We start from the raw sequence: 25,440 nt of genomic DNA, 5'->3' as shown, positions 1-25,440 counted from the left end.
AGCATGGACAGCTGAAAGTGTGTGAGTTAAATGTAAGTGTGGTGCAGCCCCACTGTACTGTTTAACGTGCTTATAGGTAAACTGACCTGTATTATGCTTTACATATTCAGTGATTCGTTTTTCTCACCTCACGTGTGAAGGCAAAGGTGAAAAGGCAAGGCAGTTAAGAGTTTTGTCTTGTTGTTTTTTGTTTGTTTGTTTGTTTTGTTTTGTTTTGTTTGTTTTAAATTGAAGAGCCCTGACTCTGGTCAGGGAAAGAGACAGGTGAACAATGGTCTTTGTGCAGAGTGAGAAAGGGCCAATAGAACAATCCAGGGGTGACCAAAGCCTATCAGGGGGGACACACTGGCCCAAACCACCATTTTTTCTCACTTTTTTTTGCTGTAAGAACCTTCTAAATGCTCTCCTTGCTTTTGTTTTTACCCCTGGTTCTCCCCCTTCCCCAAGTGTATGGCTCTCTAGCCAGCAGAACATTCATCTGAGAACATAGGAGGAACATGGACACACTCCTCTGCTTAAAAGCCTCTCCTGTCTTTCCTTCTTGCTCAGAAGTAGAGTTCAAGTTCTTAGCAAGCCTCTAGGACCTTGTAGGATCTTGCCCCTGCTTCTGTCTGCCCTCATCTCCAGTATGTCCCTTCATATTCTCCCTGATTCCGCCACACCAGCCTCCCTGATGTTGGAACATATTGTTTAGGTGACTGCTCAGTAATTTTGTGCTTGTCTGCTTTCTGGGACTCTTTTTCTCCAGATGTCTACATGGCTTGCTCAAGTCCTTGCTGAAATGTCCCTGGCTATCCCGTATATATAGTGACAAACTTCCACCCCGTCCTAGCATTCCCACTCCCTTTTATCTTGCTTCCCATCATCTGACCTCCTGTAAATTCACGTATCTCTTCACCTCACCCACTTAGATTCTAGGGTCCATGAGGGTAAGACTTTGTTTTGTCCATTTGGGGACAGTATGTGACATATCGTATTCACTCAGTGAGTGTTGGTTGAAGGAAAAATTCATTTTTCTTCTCTTGCGTGGCTCCCACATCTGTTTGCCTGAAGAGTGGATGGATAAATCAATGGTGAAGATATTCCCTTGACACGAGCTATTGCTTCCTAGTGGGCTGTCTCCCAGGAATGACTTTACAGTTCTTTATTGGGGCAGAAGACTTAGTCAGGTCTTGTCAGAAACTCTTGGGTTCAACCAAGACATCTCACTCAAAAAAAAAGACCCTTAGTCCTCTGTGGTGATAGTGGAAAAGAAATTTTTTGGAGTTGGGGAGAGGAAGTAAGAGAGGACTGGGCTGGCCCCAAAGAGTTTCCCTCTTGTTGAGAAATTGGATTGGCAACACCTGGTTAGGTGTGAGATTAGTAACGTGTGAGAGAGTGTGTGTGTGTGTGTGTGCATGCATGCGTGCGCTTTTGTTTGTGTATGTAGTAGTGAAAGTATGTACCTCTATATATGTAAGCATAAATATACTTAACCTATAGAATCAGAATCAAAGATTCCAAAGTCCAGAGACTTAAAAATCCTGAAGGGCTCTGAAGGCTCAGCAGAATCCTTGGTGCTTGGGGAATTTTAGAAATGTGAGGAAGGCTCACCAAATCGCCCTATTTCACTGTTAGCTTACTGGACATTACTTCTGCTGAGGTTTGATGTGCACAAGTGAACACCACCACCCACCCAAGGCCCTGCTTTCCTCAAGCTCACATTCTGGTAGGTGGAAAAGAGAGTAAGACTATAAATCTAACACATATGTAGCGACATAGATGCTATGAGGAAGGGAAACAAATAAGGGAGGAGTACTTATCAGTACTCCTGATAAGAGAGTAGAAGGTAAGGGATTGTTTGGAGAGCTGAGTTGGGAGGGAGCTGAGGCTTGCTTGGCAAGAAGTCAAAGGGCCAACAAATCCAAATACATGAGAAGTAGGTACTTGCTGAAGGGATATTAGAGAAAGAATGAATTGAGCAAGACCAAGCTATATAGAACATTTAAGCCATGGGAAGGAGTTTGGATTTTATTCTGATTACAGTGAAAAGCCACTTTTTAGCAGGGGAATGACTGATCTGAATTTAGAAAAATCCCTTGGCCTGGTCTATGGCAGATGGCCCGTAGTGTGTACTAGTAGAGACTGAAAAGGGGTTGCTGGACATTGCTACCTTCTAGGCAAGTAAATGTGTGGATTACATAGTGGTAATGGAGATGGATGTGAACGAGGTAGAGTGAATAGGGATTATTGATGAATTGGTTGTTGGGTGTGAGAGGTGAGTCATAGAAGATATCCTTATTAGTCAAGATAAGCTAGATTGTGTTGTGGCGACAAACTCCTCCAGTCTATCACTAACACATCATATCCTTTGTGTATCCTTTGATATTTTTATAATCTTCCTCACTCTGGGACACAGAATGACAGGGTAACCACTAACTGGAACACTGAAAAGGAGAAACAAATTTAGAGGGTTTCATACTGGAACCATTCAATATTTGGCCTGGTAATGGCACATATCAATTCTGCTCAAAGCTAATTGGACAAAAGTAACCACACAGCTCCACCTACCACAAGGGGGCCCAGAAATACGGTCTTCTATTGTGTGGGGGAGGGGGTGGTGTAAAGGGTCAGAATTACTCAGTCAGCAGCACTAATGACACCATGAGATATTCCAGGTTTAGATAACTGTTAATAACATCATCTAAATGGGTGTTCTTGAGAGAAGTGTGCTTGAGAAAGTGAAATCAATATTTCTGTTTTAGCCATGTTTAGTTGAAAAGCCTGTTCCACAGAGATGTCAAGAAGGCAGTTGGAAATATGAGTCTAATGATCAGAGGAAATCGATGGCTAGAGATATAAATTTGAGCATAAACAAAATATATATGATATTTAAAATATATATGATATTTAATGTAAATGGATATTTACATTCCAGAATGTAGTTGGAAGAGAGAGAGGGCCAAAGAGAGAGCTCTTGGGCTCTCAACAAGGAGAGGTCTTACAGAGGAGAAGCTGACAAAACATTATAATGGTTGGTGGGATTGGAAGAGAGTATGGAATCTTAAAAGATCTTTAGGTCAGTCTTGCCAGAAGAAGCGCAAGCCAAGAGGTCAAAGGAATTGAGAAACAGTCATTGGTTCTGGCAGGTTGTGGACCACTTCAGTGGTGTGGTATGGGTGGGAGACTAATTTGAAGTAGATCAAGGAAGGAATGATTAAGTGTAGAAATTGATGACAGTGGCTATAAACAACTTTTAGAGGAGTTTTTCTGTACTCAGAGCAGTAGAATGGAGTTGGTCTTGGGGTGGGCAATATTTTGAAATACTTTGACCTGAAAGTAAGGCCATCCAATGGAAAAGACTCCGATATTAGTTGGACATAAGAGTCTGAACATAAAGAAGAATCAGAGCTTCCCTAAATATTTAGTAGCCCCCTGCATAGAGAAGAGTTGGGGGGGTGAGCTCTGATAAGAAAAGTGCAGAGAGAACAGCGTGGAGACATGAAGGTTGAGCCGTAGGGAACACATGCATTAATAACATCAGGAGAAGAAAGAATAGCTAGTTAAGAAATGGGAGAAAATAGGTTGAGTAGATCAGATGTCCTAGAAATCAAAGGAAGAGAGTTTCAATACCTTTTCAAGAAGTTTTTCTTCAGGTTCTTTGTTCTCATAAATATGTAGCACACATTGTGTACTTTCAGGCCAATTTTGCAGTAGACTCTGCTGTAGTTGATAAAATATATAGTCTGAGAACTGTGGAATGCTCAAGGTATCTTTTTTTTTAACCTCAAATGAGTGGGATTGATGCGCTTCACTTTTATATTCTCTTTGCTATCGTTTCCTCTCATCATTTTGAAATTTCTCTAAAACTGACTTAAAGATATGGCTAATGACATTCTCATCACTGTCTCTTCCTTCTCCTCTTCCATCAGTGTCATCATCCATTGTCACCATCACCATTATTAAAACAGTCAGCATCACCATCAGGTCTCATTAGATGTGTTATTTAGGCATTTTAATAATTTGGTTAGAACTCCTGATGGGCATGTGCTCTAATGTATATGACAGGATGTGTCAACGGCGCTTGGATTATGTGTTGAGTACCTGGTGTGCACTTCAAAGATGGACTAGGTTCCCCCCTGAGTCCTTGCAGTTCATTTTCCTAAGAAAGATTACAGAATCAGGAGGGAAAAGAAGTGCCCAGAGGGAGGACAAGAGATACAGTGTCCCTGGAATAATTTGGCAGAAGTTTCTTCTCTAACCAGGTTGGTTAGCTTTAGGAAGCCATGTGGATGAACAGTCCCGGATTGTAGCTGCAGGGTAAAGTGATGACTACGTATCTTTTATTTTATTTTATTTTTTTTGATGACTATGTATCTTAATATCAAATAGGATAAACATGGAGTGTCTCCTCCTTACAGCTAGGAATATTATGGTCTTATGCCACCACTTCTCCGGAGTGTAATTTGGCTCCTTTTCAGATCTGGTGGTCTGTTGATTTCTTAACTCACTTGCCTTTATACCTCTTCCTCCCCTTTCTTCTTTCTCTCCCTTCTCAGGATTTCTCATTCTTCCTATCAGTAACTTGACATCTTCCTAGTTAATTCCTTCTATCAGTGACTTGACACCTACCCAGTAACCCAAGCCAGAGACCTGAAAGTCATCATTATTCCCCTTCTTTCCTTAAACTTTCATCCAAGGTCCATTTGTCCCTAAGGCATGTTGACTTGACTCATCTCTGGCTTCCTGTTGCCACTGTCTTAGTTCAGTTGTTCCTTCCTTTCTGGATTATTATTGTGTTAGAGACCACAGATCAAGGGTAGGACAGCAGTGTGAAGAATAGATGGAAGGGGGGAGACATTGGAGTTGGAATTAGGACCAGTTAGGAAGCTATATGGTACTTGCCCACTTGAGATGTAATCTGGAATCCATCTCCCAGGGTGCAGTTGGCCACTGTGCATTGAATGTACCACATCATTCTCTTCTAACGTCACCGTACCTACATATGTTTACACATGTAACACCTTTACATGTGCTGAGCGGTGAGCTCCTAAAAGTGGGGGACCGTGTCATTCATTACAGAGCCGAACATTTTGTACATTCTCTATGCTTATTTACTGGATAATTAAATAAAATGGAGGCCAATTGGAACCAGCAGCAGCAGGAATGGAGTGGAGACAAAGAATGTGAAGATGTGTTGGCTACAGAGTCCAATGGACTTGGTAATAAATTAATACAAGGGGCAATGAGGAGAGAAGGATCAGCTATTTCTACAAGAATTTAAACCAGGGTAACCATTAACAGACAAAAGGACGTCGGGAGAAGGAATTGATGAATTTGCTTTTATGCAGGTTGATTTTAAAGTTCTGGAGGGAATTTTAATTTTAGATAGATGGATTATGCTAGCCGACAATTCACATGCAGGCCTTGGGCTTTGGAAAGTATTTAGGTTTAGAGATAAAAGATAGGTGAATGGGTGAGATTTGCAACTGAGGTAAAGTAGTGAAAATGGGAAAGAAAGCCTTCTTTAGATGCTGGCGAAAAGCCTCTTCTTAAGGATTTTGGAAATGATGCTGATGACAGAGACAGAAAATGAGTCATTGAAGAGTTCCCTGGAAAGTGTACAATCAGGAAACCCTGGAAAAGGGAATTTTGCAAAGGAAGTGATTAAAAAAAAAAGCTATTTCAGAGATATTGAATATTCTGAGGACTGAGACCTAATTTAAATTTAATTAATAGGACATTAGTAATTATTTGCTCATGAGTTAAATCTGTTTTATCTTAGAAAGCAACTAAGTTAAAACACAGTATTTTGAATGCTGCCAGACAAGGTAGTGAAATGTCTCTCCTCTTTCATCTGTGGTTAAATAAAATTCTTTTTATTGGTTTTTCTTGGAACTGTATTCTCTAGCCACACAGTTAAATGGAAGCCAGTGATAGTAGCCAAAGAGATAAAAGCTAAGTGTCTCAATTTATTCCACCGCTACTTTCGACTTTCTCTGCTCGTTATTAGGTGTTAGGCAGTGGATTTAAAGTTGCTGATGGAATTCAAGTTGATGCCTTGCTTTTTCTTTGCCTTAGATCTAGGGACACGTTAGTGTTTCTGGATTTTTATTCTTTGTGTATTCACACTCGTTCAAGAGCAAGGGCTCCCTATAAAGAGGATAGGGGGAGGATACCATTATTCATGTCTCTCCTCAGTCCTCAGATTGTGGTAAATACAGAAAGCATAGCCAGTAAGTGGCCTATCAGAAATGGGGAGCCTATGGGGCACTTGGGTGGCTCAGTGGGTTGAAGCCTCTGCCTTTGGCTCAGGTCATGATCCCAGCATCCTGGGATCGAGCCCCGCGTCGGGCTCTCTGCTCAGCGGAGACCCTGCTTCCTCCTCTCTCTCTGTCTGCTTCTCTGCCTACTTGTGATCTCTGTCTGTCAAATAAATAAATGAAAATCTTAAAAAAAAAAAGAAAGAAAGAAATGGGGAGTATAGTAACCATGTAGGGTCAGTGCTGTGAAAGTTTGAGGAGAAGTCTTTGGAAAATTCTGGAAGCATAAATCTGATTTAGTACTATTTGCTTTGTTGAGCGGTATAAACACTTTACTATAATTTTTCAGTGTAAACATTTCCTTAGGAAGAATTTTTTAAAATTTTTTCTACTTTTTTAGCTTTTATTTTTTCTTCTACCCTGTTATCTTTCTTCCTTTAATTTAAATTCAGTTAGCCAAGGCATAGTACATTGGTTTTTGATATGTTCCATGATTCATCCTTAGGAAGCATTAAATGAAACATCTGATAAGTGCTTACTTCCATGCCAGTCCAAAAATAAACTTCAAGGATTAAGGAGTCAGAGGTAAGAACGGGTGTGTTTTTGCAAAGTCTTGGCTTTCTCTCAGGCCATCTATTAGACTTTTGGTAGTAGGATGGCCCCCCAATTGCCATGTGTTCCCCCAAGCTCCTTGCCTACTGCCTTGTCCCCTTGATCACTCCACTGTGGCCAGATTAGAAGGTACCAAACTTTTTAGCTGTTCATATGCATTCTATCCACTGTTGATAGGGATTCTAAAGAAAGTTAGTAAGAGGAGTAACTTCTGATTCGAATATGCAACAGTATGGGAGTCTTTGTTGAAGTTTTTTTGTTATCTTTTTTTTTTTTTTTGGCTGATCTTAGGATTCCCCAGATGGGGATGATTTCCTATGAAATCATAATAAAATCATGGTTAAACAAAGGTTGTTTCTAAATATTTTTATCCAAAGCAAATTGGAATATATAAGCCAGTCATAAAGCCTAATGCTTTTGAGAATATATTTGGGAGTGAGAAGACTTGAGTAAAAATCCTAGCTCTGCTACTTGAAAGCTTTATGACTTCTTTTAATTTCCCCATCTCTGTTTCCTCGTCTATAAAAGGAGGTGAAGATGCTGCCTCATAGATTCTAAGTAGGAAGTGTTTATCACAGTTCTTGGGCACTTAGTACGTATCCTTCATTATAGGTATTAGACATAGCAAGTCCAGCTGTCTTTCCTTATCACTATTGGGGGAGGACTGGATGCCTCAGCAGACCTGGCCAGTACAGGTCCAGCCTTCCCAAGGCCTTCGACAAGTCATCAAGCCCTATCATTTTTTTTTTCTTTCTGAAATTTTTCTAGACTCTTCCCCCTGCCATCCCTTTTCCATTTTTACCATCACTGTTTTAGACATGGGCATTATTTTGCTCATGAGTGGATTTTTTGGTAAATACCCTATTCAATGGCCATATTGCCCTTCATGAAACTCGGTTCTGCTTATATTTTTCTTCTCAGATACCTGCTTTGGATCTTCAGTGCTCAGTTTCATATTTAAAACTGTAATTTGGCATGAGCCTATTTTATCAGCCTAATCATCTAATTCTCATTTTTTTGATGGATTTTTCATTGTTCACACACATATCATCCCCAAGCCAAAAATAATTCTTTTCCTTGTAATTTATATTTTGGGTCTTATATATGTTATGTTGCTATAGATTTTCAAATTGTTTTTCTACTTCTTCTCTTGCTTCCTTTTAATTTATTTCCTTTGTGACCACCAGCTTAATCTTTTATACAATGCCAACCTGACCTTGTCATTCCCCTGCCGGACTGGTTCCCTGGCACCATTAAGATCAAGTTAAAACTGGTCATTTGGATGTAGGAGGTCTTCTAGGCTCTTCTTATCCAGTGTCTTGCTCTTACCACCACCCTCCCTACATACAGTTCAGCCCTGCTGATCACTCTCCACTCTATGAATATGTTAAGATTTCTCACCCTTTGCCCATGTTATTTCTCTTTCCTCTTTCTCCTGGCCAATGCCAATTTTTTTTTCTAGTCTCACCTTAGTACACTATCCAGTGGAAAGGCATTTTCTGATTGCCTCTCACCCCCTCCCTATAGCCTGAATTAGGAGCCCATCCCTATGTTCATGGTAATTCAGAATACCTTTTATTTATTATTACTATTATTTTATTTTAAAGATTTTTATTTGTTTATTTGACAGACAGAGATCACAAGTTAGGCAGAGAGATAGGCAGAGAGAGAGGAGGAAGCAGGCTCTCCGCTGAGTAGATAACCTGATACAGGGCTCCATCCCAGGACCCTGGGATCATGACCTGAGCCAAAGGCAGAGGGTTTAACCCACTGAGCCACCCAGGCACCCCTTCAGAATACCTTTCAAAAAATCTTTCTCATGCAGGTTGTTAACTTTTCTGATTGTCTCCCCTTCTAACGGAGGACTTCATTGCCATGTCTTTTTCATTTTTGTATTTGCACAGAACATGACACTGACTAGATCACGAGTGTATGAATAACTGAATATATGAATCCATGTCTGTTTCCTTTAGTAGAGTTAAGTTCTTTGAGGGAAGAACCAGTGTCTCTTTCTCCCTTATATCCCTCACATTTCCCAACATGGTCCTTTGAATATAGTAGTTGCTCAGTAAGTGCTTGGCAAGTGAGTAACAATAGACGTGTTTGTCTTCCACAGAAAATAATAGACATGTTTTGTCTTTCCACAGAAAATGTCTTCAGGGAAGAGATTGTGTTATTAAAAATTAGATAGCTCCTGGCACAGTGAATTATGCATAATTCATGTTTTGTTTAATTCTTAAGTTTAATTTTTGCTTTGATTTGAACTCCAATTACAGTGAGTTGTGAAAGTCAGGCAGCGTCTCTTTATTATATAAGCATTCACTTGATAAAACTGTGGAATCGAAAATCTGATAGCTAAGTTTAGCTCGTAATTTCAATTTCAGGGACTGAGTGACAGCTCAGTGGATTACTAGCATTGATGGGCCTAGAGAATTTTCCATTTTTATGTGTTTTTTTCTCTCCAAACAAGAGAAGTCAGCTTATGGCAAACCTCATAGTAGTCAGACCTCACCCTGGGGGATTATTGCAAGTCAGACCAACAAGAGCTAGGGAATGAGCAGAAAAAAATTTAAAAAAATTAATTTCTTACAACTGCTGTAACAAATGACAGCAGACCTAGTGGCTTAAAATAGCAGAAATTTATTCCGTCATAGTTCTGGAGGTCAGAAGTCCAAAATCAATTTCCCTGGGCTGAAATCAAGGTGTAGGCAGTGCTGTGTTCCCTCTGGAGGCTCTGGGGGAGAATCTGTCCCTTGCCTCTTTCAGCTTCTAGTAGCTGCCAACATCCGTTGCCTTGTGGCTGTGTCCCTCCAATCTCTGCCTCTACTCTCCTATTGCCACCTTCTCTGTGTGTCTGATCTCCCTTTGTCTCCTTCTTATAAAGATCAGGTGGCTGCATTTAGGGCCCACCTGGATAATACAGGATTCTGTTGCCTCAGGAGCCTTAATTTAATCACATTTGAAAAGACCCTTTTCCAGTAAGATAATTACAGCTCCCAGGGGATGAGTCCATGACGTCTGGGGAACGTTATTCAGCCTGCTACAGAGACAGATGATTTTCCCCTTTGTGGACTCCAAGTGGTTAGTCTTCTAGGAACTCGGTTTGCTTACAGACACACCTCATGAGTAAATAGCCTGCAAACTTACGGCCCATTGAAAAGAAGCCAAGAGTTGTTATCTGGAAGGGGCTAATTTAGGTCAGTCTAATGTCACTGGATAGGCAGGCACAGTAACATTCCCAGCACTCAGTATGAAAATAAACAATACTTATTGAGGAGCTAATTAAGTAACTACAAAAACTGGTTGGAGTTCCAGGCAAGTCAGCAGTGGTAGCCAATTCCTATTATCTGGCTCTGTTTTGGATGGATTGTGGTTTATTTCTGGGGGAACAGGTGTGCTCAACTTGTCTGGCATTCACTCTTCTGTGTCTGGCAATAGCTGGCCAACTGTTTCATCAGGAAGATCACAAAGTGTCTAGGTGGTCACTGCGAGAGGGGTTGAGGTGGTATCAAGAGAGAGGAGTGTCTCTAGAGTAAGCTGCCCCATGCAAAGTCAGAGCTGGGATGTTGTCAACTCTTGAGTTAGGGAAGAACTTCATAGTAGAGCCTGGGATGAAGACACTTCCTGGCTCCTCTATACCTACTTTACGTCGCTCTTCTATAATATCAGGAGGGCATAGACCCCAGGAGATTTGATGGGTTTTCCTTAACATGGTTTATTCAGTGTGCCTACTTGATTGTGACCTGCTAGCCTAAGCCACAGGCAGGAGAGATGGACTTTTCCAGTGATTCTTTTATAATCCACATAGCTGGGGAAGTTGGATTAAAGGAGCGATCTTAAAGAAACATTGATTTCTTTCCTGTTGTGTAGAGGCTAGGAGTCAAGGAGTAATTGAGCACATGGGCTTTCAAGCCAGACTTACCTGTGCTTCATTCTGACTCCATTACATAATAGCTGTGTGACCTTAGACAGATACTAAAATCTCTAATCCATAGTTTCCTTCTCAGAGATAATAGGAACCCTCCCTTAGAGTGTGCTATGAGCTAATCTAAATAAGTTCTGCATACCTAGTATTCTAATTTTCATAGCCATCCTATGAGGCAAGTGCCCTATTATTACCCCACTCCAAAGATGAGGAAATAGAGGTGCAGAACTGTAATGTGTGCAGGCAACACAGAAAGAACAAGCCAGAGAGCTTGCCTTCAGCTCATGTGCTCTCAGCCATCGTTGATGATGCCTCTCAGGCCACAGGATTGTGAGGATAAAATAGGCTGGCCATCTGTACCCCCCAGGTGTCCTTGGAGAGTTCGGGTTACATCTGTTGTTCAGGTGAATTATGAATAGTGCCCTATTCAACTTTCAACAGCAATGTCATGACTTGCTTTAGATATTTCTCAGGTGAGGATTAAATATTTGTATGTAAAATACCAAGAACAGTACCTGGCCCCCAGGAAGCCCTCCATTAAGGTTGACTGTTACTGCTTGTACTACTGTCACTACCACTCACAGTCATCCCAAGTCTGAGAGGCTTGGAGCTCGTGGTTAACTCAGGTTCTGAAAATGCATATCATGCTGGCCACCATTCCCTGTCATTGGTCACAGAATAATAGTTTTACTACAACATGCTCTAGGCAGCCATTCTTAACAGATAAAACTGGACATGTAACTAAAAGTATGTACCATTCCTTGTTTCATTGAATGTAAGACTGCAAGATCTCAGAATGGAAAATTTGAATTTAAGCTGAGCTTATGGGTTTCTCCATTTATCTGAAAACTTATTTGATTCCTGAGAGTGATAATGAATTTTAGACCTTTTAGGCATTCTGTATCCCTTTCTTTGAGTATTCCTCTCTGCCTTTTTCTCCATCATTTCTACCTCTAAAAGAATTTTAATTCATAATAGTTTCATATTCCCTGCCTATAATTTGGTATCTTATAATAAAATATCACAGAAATAGTATAAAAATGGACACACTATAAATGAGGAGTGAGTCATAATAGAAATTATAATTGACACCTTAAGATCCAAGACTTAGAAAAGCTGTCTTTAAATGTGATTTGTGTAACTGGTAGTGAAATTCATTTCAGGTTAGTTTTGCATGGCACAAGGGACATCTAGTGGTTATCTAGGTCTCTGCAGATTTACTAAATGTAACATAAATTCATAGATTTAAGTACTGGGGCTGAGTACCATCACCTTGGAAGAGAGCCCTAGGAAAAGAAGGGGGGCCTTCTTCATTGCATAACTCTATTTTGAAGTTAACAAAGAATAAAGAAACCTGTTCAGAAAAAATCAAGTTGAGTCCTAGCATTTCTGCCTATATTATTGTTAGTTTGAACCCAGCTCTTACTTGCTTTCCTAGAACCATTTCCTGCTTGGAAATGATTCTGTTATCGGTTACCTGCCAGCCTGGCATATTTTTGCTATCACTTTCCTCACCTCTTCTGCTGATTGCAGAGGGGCTCTTTGGACCACCTTGAAGAGCCAACTGGTGAGAATCTTCATTAGACCAGAAGCAAAGGTGCTTAATAGCAGGCCAGGGCAAGAAATAGTTTGCAATTGCCTCTGACAGATCTCCGTTGCTTGGCCATCAGGAAGTCATACAATTCTGGTCCATGTGTACTTTATATAAATGAATGAGTTTCATATTATAAGAAGTTGAATTGCAGAATGCCTTTGTGAACTTGCCTTCTCAGCCTCAGAGAATCTTCATGGAACTTGCCTATTGGTCAGCATCTCTTGGGCTGATGCGTCACTATCCATGGTTCTGAACTCATTGTTTCTGTCTTCCCGGCTGCATAGAATACCTTCTCATATACTCCTGTTGTTTCCAGCTAATTGTGTTAGACTTCTATGAAGCTTCTATTTTACTAAATCTTTTTATAGTATTTCCCCCTGTTCTTCTGCCTTTGGGCCTTTTATATAATCTCTTTCTCCAAAAGCCATTTGACATTTCTATTGTAATCTGTCTTCTTTCAGGGTAGTTGGTGGCAGAAGGCTTCATTGTTAGGAATTCATTCTTGCTTTTTGACTCTGGGTACAGAGAATAAAGGCTCTGAGGTACTGTTTCAAAATATCCATGTGTTTTCTGTGGTAGTCCAAGCTACACTGTCATAAAGAGGTGGGCAGTTGTCCCTCAGCACTTTCCAGAATGGGAGGCAGTATTGGTGCTGAGTTTTGTTATCCTCTATCTTTGAGTATCTTGCTAGAATTTGTGATTTTTTTTTTTTTTGCTGCTTTATCTGTTAGTGTTTTTTCAAGACATGTAAACTAATGACAGCTGCCACTCTTGGGTACCAAACTTTTTATATTGGTAAGCTTAAAATGCAAGCACATTTCCTAAGCATGCACAGTAGTGAAAACCAAATATTCAGTGGTTCTATCAAATTCTTTTTAAGTGTGGTACTTGAGCTTTCTACTCTCTCATCTCATCACCTATTGTCAAGCAGGATGAATATAGAGAGTTCCTTCTGCATTATAGTCCTTCTTGATTTAGAGGCATCAGGAAGTAGTCTTTGGGATCTTCTTGTCTGTTGTCCTTCCCATTCTTTCACATCTTCCCACAAGTATGTACTGATTTTGTGTCAGGCAATGGGAGACACAGAAAGAAAGGCACTGTTTCCTCCCACTTGAGTGTCTTCTGGTCTACTGGGGAAACCAGTAACAGCACAATGTGATATATTCTATGGTAGCAGTTAGAACATGAAGACATGGGGGCAGAAAGGAGGCACTCAGATGTTGGCAGGAGCAGAGTAAGTGTGTTAGAGAAGGTTTCCCAAAAGAGATGATACCTAAACTATGCCTCAAATGGCCAACAGTAGTTATTCAGTTAGAGAATCCAGATAAGGCTTATCCTGGGAAAATTTACCAGAGGAACTGTGGAACTTGACAAGACTCCGGAAGAGTCTATTATGTAATTGCTGGAAAGTTTGCATTTGATTCTGAAGTTGATAGAGAATCATTGAAGGGTTTAAGTGAGGAATGACATGTTATCCTCGGGGAAAACAGTGAGATGATTAGAATCATTTCTAGTCTTCGGAATAAAAATAACAGTAGATTCCTAGTGAATCAGGAAGGCACATTGTACATTTTGTCACCTTTCCAGTCAAACTGTTAAAGGCTTCCTTTCTACTCTAATGGCTCCCCCCCCTTTTTTTGCAATTGCATAATGTCTGTATTTTTAGAGCTTTTCATAATCAGGCACCACCTACTCATCTGATCTTAGTTCCTCTGCTTTGTGACATGTAACTTTCACTCTAGTCAGGTCGGTGCCCTCATCAAATATTCTAAGACGGAAGAAAATGTAGGCGTTCACTGGGTAGGTCTGTTTAGTACATAAGTAGATGCAGGAACTTTAAGAGTACATTTATTGAGCCTCTACTTTGTGCTAGGAACTTTGCTGAACATTGGTCATGCATTGGCTACCACATCAGAAACACATAGGCTCTGTGTTTATGAAGTTTATGGTCTACAGAACTATAGCCATGCCATTCTTGGGAAGAAGAAGGAAGAGAAATAAAGTCCAGGTCAAGTTTTTGATCACCAGCCCTTACATGTTCACTAATCGAGTGACAAATATGTTTCACTCTAATTCTGATATCAAATATATCCTCCCTTTCAGCCCCTTTTCAACATTTCCTAAGCATGTAATGGCAGGAATTGTACTTCCTCATGCTCCTTTGTATCCCCAATGGTCTAGAGCTAGAAGTAGAGTGGTTCTTTAACACATTCTCATGGATTATGCTTCCCGTATTGTAGCATAGCTAATTTACATTGTTGACTTTGTATTGGAGGATAACTAACAAAATGGAGAGTGTTGGGATGGAGAATAGGTTCACATCAAGTTACACCTCTCAGTGACTCGCAGTAACTTCCTAGAGCACTGCCTTGAGAAGGATTCTGAGACTCCATCTGGGTTGAATGGGCTAGAGAGTAAGATAAAATGACATCAGTTAGCAATGAATACCACCTGTGAGGAAGAAGAACGGAAATACATATCTGCCAACATGGTTCTCACAATAAACGAAGTCTGTATAGTATCCCAGATACCCCCCCAAAACTTGATTGGCTGGGATTATTTTTTATGGGATATGTGAACCTATTGTGGCCTGTTCCTGATCAGCCTTTTTAACTGAATAAAGTCCTCAAAAGTTCTCTTAATTGAATAAAATTTAGACCTTTACCTTTACTGTGATTGTGTTAAAGGTTGGAAATCTTTCTTGACATCTTAGTGTCTCCATCTCTAACTGAGCATCAACCTAATTATTTCCATTTCGCAAAGAAGCCATCGGACAAATATGTGTTTAAGTCTTGAGCACAAGTGGTAATGACCAGACTTATTAGCAAGGCTCTTAGGTTGGAAACCATGGCTTTTTGATTCCTGAGGACAGAGTAACTGACCCATAGCTTTCTCTCTCTCTGGTTGAGTGCCTGGATGCCCAGATGACCAGAAGCTTTTTTCAAAACGTGGGAAGGTCTGTGGACTCCGGTGATTCAGCATCAGTTTGCCTGGATTGTTTCTGTCTCTCCACCTTGCCATGTGTCCCTTGTCTCTTCTCCTGGACGCTCTTTTACAAACGGGACCACAGATTGGAGATAATAAACTGGTGAACCCTTGTGAGATGCCACTTGAGGATATGTTTGATTTGACCCGTGGTGTTGAATCACTCAACATTGGAAACATTTGATTAATTGTCAGCATTCTACTACTGTCTTTGTAAGCCTGTAACTCAGTTCTCATTTTCCATCTCTGGTGCTTAGTGTTGATTTTTGGTGGATCCTGCCCATTGTTCATAGACTACAAAGAATGAACGTGGTCATGTCTGTGGTAGGTAGCAGGTGGGGCTTCGAGCCTCAGCTTTGATGTTAGCTGTAACTCACAGTTAGTTCACTGCCCCTTGGGAGCAGATGTAGATGCAGATGTGGCCCTGGCCATGCCAGATACTAGGCTCTTCTGACTTTGGAAGCGAGGAGGACCATCTGCTGTCCCATTTGTGTTTGGACTTCACTGCTGGAGTTGAGTCAGTGGTACATTCTGACAGAAGATGTGAATGATAATGAATCCAAAAGCTGTGCGTGTGTATGATGGGGCTGTGTGTGTGAGAGAGGAAGAGGGAGAGTAAGGGAAACAAGGAATGGCTGCCATCAGGCATTTATATATATTATAAATGCCACATTGGGCAATTATGTGTGTGTATATATATATATACTTATTTTTATTTTTATCTTTTGATTTATTTTTATTTTTTTCTACTTTAGAGTTTCTTAAATCCAGTCCATCACTAGTTTGAACACTGTCTCTTGAATAGACAGTGACCTTAGAACTTATGCTCAGAGAAAATCTTTTTTTCCTAAAATTGCTTCATGTCAGGCTATCCTGTCTGTTGACTTAGTTCTAGCTTTTCACAGAAAATAACAAAATGAATAGTTGTTTGTAGACAACTATTAGATAACTCCCATTTGTTGAGTGCTTATTATGAAGGGCAGGAACTGTGTCCAGTATTTCTGTGTACAACAGCATTACCTTCTTTATTTCTTTCAACCCTGTGAAGTGAGAAGTGCTTTCCATAGTTCTATGGGGAAAGACACTGAGACAAGTTAACTGTTTTATCCAAGGTCACATAGCCAGCACCGGTGGTGCAGGGCCCAGCCCCAGTGAGTGAGCCCTTGAGGCCTATTATCTTAACCCCTTGAGTCCAGCACCTAATTTAATGCAGACATGAGCAATTATTAAGCACCTGTACAAGGAGATGCTAGTTCAGATTTTAAAAGGTGCGGTGCATAATTTTTGGTGATAGGGTGTTTGAGGTCTGTTGAAAAGATGGAACCTGTGCTTATTTAAAGGAAACAAGGTGGAGTGTTTTGAGTGACAGAGGAATGGAGCAGACAGTTCATAGGGAGGGATTCACAGACCAGAGATAACAGTTGCCTGAAGGTCAGAGGGGAAGTAGGGCAGAGAAAGCAGGATGTGTGATTCTGTAGCGGCCCTAGGAGCCAGATTCTTTAAAAAATGCTTCTTATTTATGTCTTTACCCTGAGTAGGAATGTTACACAGTAATGAGATTAGCCCGAAGATTTATCTAGAAGCTGCACTATCCAGGAAGCTAAAGAGAAAAAGCTCATTTTATTATCATCTATTGTCAATGGATTTTTTTCCGGTGGGAAATAACTACATCTTTGTCTTTGGCTTGTCATATGTAAACTGTTAAACACATAGATATAAAGCTGAAAGGGTTTATTGGGATCTGTAGTCAACATATCAAGGCAGTTCCATATCAAGGCACCCTGACCCTGGCCCCTCACCGTTCTGTTTTGTTCAGCCTAGACACTTCAGAGAGTGTCCCCCAGCATCCTGAATTTCAGCTGTTCTCCACTGATCTGGATCAGAGCAATGGTGCTCAGGCATCAAGTCACGGACCTATAAATGATGGTCTTAGAAGCTGATCTGGCGGTTTTTACTGAAATTGCCCTTTATGTAGGCCCATAGAGGATTGATGATGCTTTAGAAAAACAAGGGGGGGGCACCTGGGTGGCTCAGTGGGTTAAAGCCTCTGCTTTCGGCTCAGGTCATGATCCCAGGGCCCTGGGATCAAGCCCCACATTGGGCTCTCTGCTCCGTGGGGAGCCTGCTTCCTCCTCTCTCTCTGCCTGCCACTCTGCCTACTTGTGATCTCTCTTTCTCTGTCAAATAAATAAAAAAATCTTTTAAATAAAATTAAAAAAAATTAAAAAAACAAGAGGGAAAAAAAGAAGCCAGGTGGTGGTCTCCTATTCCTGTGCAGGAGAAATGGTACCAAGAGGCCATCTGGGCACTGCAGGACACAAGCCCACATCCTCTCATTCCTTCTAATTCACTGGAGTGCAGAGGGATGTGGCATTACAGCAGAATGCATACAAACGTGTTCTCAGGGAGCCGAGCACACAGTGGTCTAGGAGAAGATGGAAGAGAGAGGAAGAGAAGCACCTCTGTGATTGCGGACTGTGTCTGCCCCCTAGATTTATTCTCGTGGACCTGCCATCTAACTGCAGTGCCACGAATGAGTTTCCTATACAAGGCACATCATGTACGTTAGAAGAGTCCCTCCTTTTCCGATCAGGGCAAGTGGTCTGGGCAGTAGGAAGACAGCTGCATCACCGACAGGCAGTGGAAGGTTTCTGAGTTTGTCACATGGTGGGATCAGCAAGGACCAGAGTAGCCAGAGAGGGCCTGGAGTGGGTTTGGATGTGGGTCCTGGTGAAGGGGCACCAGGAGAGGAGAGGAAAGCACTGTAGCCTGGGAAACAGTGAGTAAAGATGCAGAAACACCCACACTTGAGCTCAGACACAAGCCCCCGAGGTGACTCCTGAGTGGGGAAGAATGGGACATACCAGGTGTGACGGGTTCGTATAACAGGATGGAGTTGTGCGTGGTTTTGTGCATGACTAAGGGTTTTTGCTGTATGGATAAGCATGGGCCACCAGAGAGCCTAGAAACTGCCACCCCTCGAGTGTGGCCCTGCCCCACTACAGTCCAAGAGATCTGGGTTTTAGTTCTAGTTAACTCCTCAATGGCTAGATGATCTTGGGCACAGACCTGTCTCCTGTCTGTAAAATGCAGCTAGGGCTACCTGTTTCTCTTGCTTATGGTCAGGCACATTGTAGATGCTCAGTAGATGGAAACTGTTTTTGTTACATCGTTCCCACTCTCATATCTTGCCTTAGTCCTCATGTAGCTCCTGTGTGCCTTTGTATCAGGGATTCTGGAGGCGTGGAAGTACAGCTTTTCTGAAAGAGTCTGTCTCAACTGTGAGAATCTGTCCTCACCTGTTCTCCTCCCCGGCCCCCTAGGCATGAGCTATAAGTCCAAATGGTGGTCTTTGTAAACCTGTGTGTGGGGTAGTCAGACCAACTTATCATTCTTTGTGACTCTGTCTCTGCCACTCAGTCTTGTGACATCTTCCCTCCTGGGGAGTCACTGCCAGTTGTCTTTAATTGGTCCTTGCTGGGGCAGCTTGTCAGCCCAGTCTGCTCTCTGTCACTTGATGCCTCTTCTCTTCCTCCTTCAGTCATCAGTCGGGGAGTTGCCTTTAGCTGTACAGAGAACACTGTACTAGATACTAATTTGCCTCGTAAGGGGGGCTGGCAGGGTCTCTTGCCTCCATGCCCTCCCCAAGGCCCTGGTACCTTTCTGCATGGCTGTGGTCCTGGCCATGGTCCCTCATCAGGCAGGTGGGGGAGGCAAGGTTGCCAACCATGGAGTTTCCCAGTTGAGTACCCCCAGGCTGTAAGACCAGGTTACAAGACTCCCCTGTCCTCTTATCCCTTTCTTCTTGGTGGGGGTTCTCGACAGAACTTTAGGCCATGCGCCAGGCAGTTTCTGGCATTATGCCAGCACCGTTGGAGACAAGGGTATGCTATTATTTCTTCCTAGGTTTGTGTACTGGCGTAGAGTTTTCTGTGTTCTGCCGCATATAACAACCCTCTCGATCTTGATAATAGCCCCAGGGGAAAAGGGGAGCTGTTCCTAGTATAGGTTTTTGAGGTTCATGTCCTTTGAAATGGGATTCAGAGAGTTTATCCAGCTGTCAGTAAGAAAGGTGAGGAAACTTCAGATAAATAGAGAAGTAATTTCCAAGTGGTGGAATAGAGAGAGAGCTCACCTTCAAAGAGCTATTGAGAGGGGCGCCTGGGTGGCTCAGTGGATTAAGCCGCTGCCTTCGGCTCAGGTCATGATCTCAGGGTCCTGGGATCGAGCCCCGCATCGGGCTCTCTGCTCCACAGGGAGCCTGCTTCCTCCTCTCTCTCTGCCTGCCTCTCTGCCTACTTGTGATCTCTCTCTGTCAAATAAATAAATAAAATCTTAAAAAAAAAAAAAAAAAAAAAAAGAGCTATTGAGAAAAGTCTGGTACTTGGGCCAGTGTGCGGCCCTGATTCTCCTGTGTGTCCTTCTGGAAACCTGCACTGTAGTGATTTACCTCGAGTCCCAGTCTCAGCTGCATACCTTTCTCAAAGAGTCTCTCTTCACAGTACTCTGCATCACTTTATTTTTATTCTTTTAAATAATTTTATTTATTTATGTTGAGGAAAGAGAGAGAGATTGAGCAGTGGGAGGGCAGAGGCAGAGAGAGAGAGAGAGAGAGAGAATCTCAAGCAGATTCCCCACTGAATGTGGAGTTTGATGCAGGGCTCGATCTCAGGATCCTAAGATCAAGACCTGAGCCGGAATCGAGAGTCAGACGCATCACTGACTAAGCCACCCAGGGGCCCCTATCCTGAATCTCTTTAAAAGGCTTTTTCTTGGGGTGCCTGGGTGGCTCAGTGGGTTAGGCCGCTGCCTTCGGCTCAGGTCATGATCTCAGGGTCCTGGGATCGAGTCCCGCATCGGGCTCTCCGCTCGGCGGCGAGCCTGCTTCCCTCTCTCTCTCTCTGCCTGCCTCTCTGCCTACTTGTGATCTCTCTGCGTCAAATAAATAAATAAAATCTTTAAAAAAAAAATAAAAGGCTTTTTCTTTTTTCTCTCCTGCCTCATGTAGGGATGCTTGAGTTCTTTATCCATTTATTATTCAGTGGAACCAAGTCTCAGTTTGCCCCCCTGGGATGAGCTATTGTTATATATTAATAATTAATCTTAACAAGCGGTTCTAATCATAGGCATTTAACCAAATGCAGAGAAAGCCAAAGTTTGTTTATGACAGAGAGCTCTCCCATGCCGGGGCGCAATCCTGGGGTTAGAAAGGAGAAGTTGCCAGTCACTAAACTTTGTTTCTTTTCTGGCTCACTGGAGTGATGGATTGCCTAAGCATCCTGCAGTATTTCCGCTTTTCTTTTTCTTTTTTTTTTTTTTTAAATTTCTTTTCAGCGTAACAGTATTCATTGTTTTTGCACCACACCCAGTGCTCCATGCAATAGGTGCCCTCCCTATTACCCACCTCCTGGTTCCCCCAACCTCCCACCCCCTGCCTTTCACAAGGTTAGTCCAATAGTGCTCAGAGGAGACAGTCAGGAAGCTGAACTTGCATGATTTTCCATGTAATGTTAAAGATGAGCTTCCCAGGTGTTGCTAGTGGGACCTCACTCTGAGTAGCCACAGTGGTAAAGCACGTGGTTGTGAGAGTCCAATTCCCTGGGTTCAAGGCCTGCTCTGCCAGTTACCAGATGTCGTGGCTGTGAACCGGTTCCTTAACTACTCTCCACATCTGTTTCTACATCCGTAAAAGGGGGGGATGATGGTGGGTGTCTCAAATGGGTGTTGTCAGCATCTGATGGGGGACGGTAGGCTTTAGATCCTTAGCGTGGTATCTGGTAGTAGGTGCTCAGTAAATATTAGTATCACTGCTATTTTCAGTGTTACCGACGATGGGTAGGCCCATTGTCAAGGTCATGTAGTAGGTGAGGCATTTTCAATTATTTGTCATTAGTTGTACATTAAAAGGCCAACGGTTCTGTGCTATGCTCTCCTGGTGCTGGGGAAGAGAAGGGAGACAATTATATAGCTGGATATTAGGGATTAAACAGTTTGTATTAGAATGACCCATCCATGATGCATCAAAATGAAATGGCCCATTTTTTCACTGAGATGGATTGTAAGACTTATTTTAGTATTTAAGTTTTATTATTTTGCTGAAAATGGAGATGATAATACAATCTTTTTTTGGGGTCATGGAAAGGATGAAATGAGACTAACAGCTACCTTACCTCCTTACAAAGGAGCTGAGATTTCTGTGCCCTTACTCTGTATCATTCCAAGTGCTCAACATGTATTAACTCATTTCACCCTTGCAAAGTCGTTTATGCATGTGTTCCCATTTTTAGAGGGGAAGAGAGATCCAGAGAAGTTAAGTGACTCTGCCAAGGTCATACAGTTCATAGGTAGTGGATGTAGAACTTGAGCTGAAATCCGGATCCTGACTTAGAATTTGAATATGATGATGTAAAGCACATAGCAAAGTAATTGCCATAATCAATTGTGTTAGTCCCTTTCCCTTTCATTTGTTTTCCCTGTTTATTGGAAAGATGTTACTTAGAGATCAGGGGACCAAGACCCATCCCAGGGCACTGCAATCAAAATTCAGTTCTAGTAACAGCAAAACCTCTTTGAAATTCCGATTTGGGGGAATATCATTAATCCCTGCTTTTATGTAGATTACACCTGGTTTCAAAAATCACAATTTTTTATTCTCCCACCATATGTATATGGAGGGCACATACATGTGCAAAAAACACAGATCTCCTTCCCCACCAATTCTAACATTGAATGATTTTCTTTTAGTAATACATGTGCACGGTGGGAAAAAACCCAATGCAACAGGGCACTGTGAAAAGTCAATCACCCTCTTATTCTTGAATATGAAACTGACAAAACCTATTCCCCAGTGACAATTTTATAGTTTCCTTCCAAAACTTTTTTATGCATTTATGAGCATATATACATATTACACACATGCCTGCCCCAACACACACACACACACACACACACACACACACACACACTTAACACAATGATAGTGTAGTACACACTTCTATGTTCCTTGCTAATTTCACTTGACAGTATTTCTTGGAAAGCATCCATGTCAAACATGATTGTCCATCATGGGAGGTGCCGGTCTGTTGTTGATGGTCATTTAGGTTGTTTCTGGTCTTTTACTAAGTATACTTCAGTAAATATCTTGTGTTTAAATATTAGTATTCGTGAAACTCAGTCTCTCTTGATTTTTGCTTGCAAGCTTGTATTGTATAACTTTCTGATGAAAAAACTGTATAACTTTCTGACAAAAAAACTGGCCAGAAGAAGACAACCCGAAAGGAATAAAATGGAAATGTGAGGGCTTTTTCCAGGGCTTATGTGTACCCCACAGGTCTCTCCTGATGCTTTTTCAAATGCCGTAGCTCCTATTTCTCATATTGTTTCAGACATACTGTGTCCTGAAGCCTCTTCTTTGGCCTTTTTCCTGGGTGCCCAGTGAGCAGTGGCTGGTAACTCTTTGCAAGATTGATTCATGTGACACTTGTTTGGCTTTTGACAGGTTGTTTATAAGAATAATGACATCCGTCTGGAGCTGTCTCGCCTGGCCCGGATCGGGGACACCAAAATGAAAATCTATGGTGAAGTTGTATTCAAGTGTGAGAATGTGGCCACGCTGGACCCCATCAACTTCGAGACCCCAGAGGCATACATCAGTTTGCCCAAATGGAACACCAAACGCATGGGTTCCATCTCCTTTGACTTTCGCACCACTGAGCCCAACGGCCTGATCCTCTTCACTCACGGCAAGCCCCAAGAGAGGAAGGACACTCGGAGCCAGAAGAACACCAAGGTGGACTTCTTTGCTGTAGAACTCCTCGATGGCAACCTATACCTACTGCTTGACATGGGCTCAGGCACCATCAAAGTCAAGGCCACTCAGAAGAAAGCCAACGATGGGGAATGGTACCACGTGGACATTCAGCGAGATGGCAGATCAGGTAGGAAGAGGCACGTGGGGACTGAGAAGAGAGGAAAGCTGCAGCTTTTCAGTCCGTTTCCCAGTTTTATATTTCTTTAGTTTAGTGTTTGCACTTGCATGCGTGTTTGACTGTTTTCTGTTCTTTTTAATGGTTGTTGTAAGATTATGTTTCTGAACAAGATATCTTGTCTCGCCGACAGTTCACGTGGTCTTCCTTCTCTTGTCACTCACGGCACAGCCGTCTCAGTGACAGCTCCAAGGCTCTGGAGCCAAGCACGGTTTTACAAGTAGCATTTCCACTCCTACCAAAGAGGCTGTCATGTCACTGGTGTGATGGTTTTTTTTTTTTTCTCCCCTCCTCTTCTTCTTCTCCTTTTTCTCATCACCATGGAAACACAACTGTGACATCACAGATGCTGCATTGTGTGATTACTCTGTAGGATAAGCTTCACTGTGTAAGAGTTTATGCAGTGCTACGCCCTTCAGTAATTGGCAAGAGTCGTGTTGCAGGGAGAAATTATGACAAGAAAGGAAAAGGCAAATTGATTTTTCCTGAAGTTCATGTTCAATTTAAAGCCTTCCTTTGGTGCGAGAGCCTATATTTCACTCTTTGCTCAGACCTCACTGACTCTCCCTTCCTCTTCATAACCTTTACATTTGGTTTAAATGGCTTTGTTTGTTTCTGCAGCCGCAGATCAAACAAGTGAGCCCCAGGCAGTGCATAGCTACTGTGGAATGGTAACAGAGAGGGAGGAAACACACACACACACACACACACACACACACACGCACAGTCTGGAGCTTTTGAATGCCTGGACAGTCTGCCTAGCTTTCTCTGGACCATGTGGCAGTGAAGGTCACATTTTGTGCCATCAGAAAGGACGTGTCACCCAGAGTGGTAACTAGAGCACCTGAATTTCACACTGATTTCCTGATTCTCCATTTAGGTGGGGTTATACTCAAGAGGAAGGGTCTTGGCGGTGTTTGTTGTCGTTTTAAGGACTCTCTCCTGGGAAACACGAAAAGTCTTTCATTTGGACATTTTCATGTTGGCGCACTTGGCCGCTAATAGAAAGCAATAGGTTCCCTCCAAAGGCTGCAGCTGGGAATGGCTGAGCGTTCCTGGGGCGGCTTTTCTGCATAATCCCGCAGGGAGAGGGATGACAGAGACGGGCAGTGTTGCCCTTAGGAGGAGCTGGATGGGTTCTGCTGAGAGGGCAGACGGGTGGCAGATTGTAGCCCTGGCTGGTTTAGTGCCCAGCAGGATGCTTTATTGATTGTCTGAAATCTAATCAGAACCAAGAGGCTTCAAATTAAATGTGCTTGTTGAGTGAGAATGAACAGTTTGTGTTTTTTTTAACAGAAAAGACACAAAAAACTAATTTCTCTGGAGGCTGAATCTTTATCTCTCTCTTTCTAAATTTACCCATACAGTGTCAACAGGGGCAGAGCCAGAAAGCTATCCTAAAATGATAGGGGAAACACTTCTCTTGGTTTTAGGACGGTGTGTTTTGGTCTCTGGAGTTCCTTTATGGTTGATGGGTGTCAGGATTGGCTAGCCTAGACCTGACACAGCTTCAAGGTTACCTCTCTGTGTCATGGATGGCCTAGAGCACGGGAAATTGTTAGATGTTTACTTCTGTTTATTCCCAGCACGGATGGCTTTTTCAAGTGGGGCACTTAGTTGTTAGAACCATTGGTGGGTCCATCTTTGGCAAACCTGTCTGGATTTCTGAAGCCTTTAATTTCATATGCGGAAACTATAACATTGGCCAATTCTGATACATTTGATCAATGCCTATAATAATTTGCTGAGTAAGCAAATCCTTATCTCATGAACACAGCATAACATCAAACTTAATATGATCTGTTAAACTTCATTTCTTCAGAAAATACAAGGGTATTTTCTGGTATATTTTTAGTTACGAACATGTACCAGGGTGAATAGTTCTAAAAACATTTGCGTACTCGAGTGCGGTGCCTCCTTCCTTGCTCATGCTGAAGCCTGACATGGGAGGAGAATGGTGATCCCTCCCTGGTTGGGGGACTCGTTCTGGAAACTTGATTAAGTGCTTTCAAAACGGTTGTGGTCACACACTCAGAGGATGGATTTCCCTCAGGATGTATTTATGGCTCCAACGTTTCAATCCGTCCCAGTGCTGTC

At 42.2% G+C, this 25,440-nt stretch overlaps 1 protein-coding gene across 26 annotated transcripts in view; it reads left to right on the top strand.

Moving 5' to 3' along the window:
* Nucleotides 1–25,440, top strand: part of NRXN3 (neurexin 3) — a 1,600,055-nt gene that overhangs the window by 507,757 nt on the left and 1,066,858 nt on the right. For all 26 annotated transcript variants that reach the window (XM_046009334.1, XM_046009311.1, XM_046009316.1 and 23 more), the window contains one exon: nucleotides 22,857–23,295. In XM_046009334.1, coding sequence (XP_045865290.1) covers nucleotides 22,857–23,295 — 439 coding nt within the window. The remainder of the gene's footprint in view (nucleotides 1–22,856; nucleotides 23,296–25,440) is intronic.

Source organism: Meles meles, chromosome 6, assembly GCF_922984935.1.
Source record: "Meles meles chromosome 6, mMelMel3.1 paternal haplotype, whole genome shotgun sequence".
NCBI lineage: Eukaryota > Metazoa > Chordata > Mammalia > Carnivora > Mustelidae > Meles > Meles meles.
This window is presented reverse-complemented; position numbering and strand designations above follow the sequence as displayed.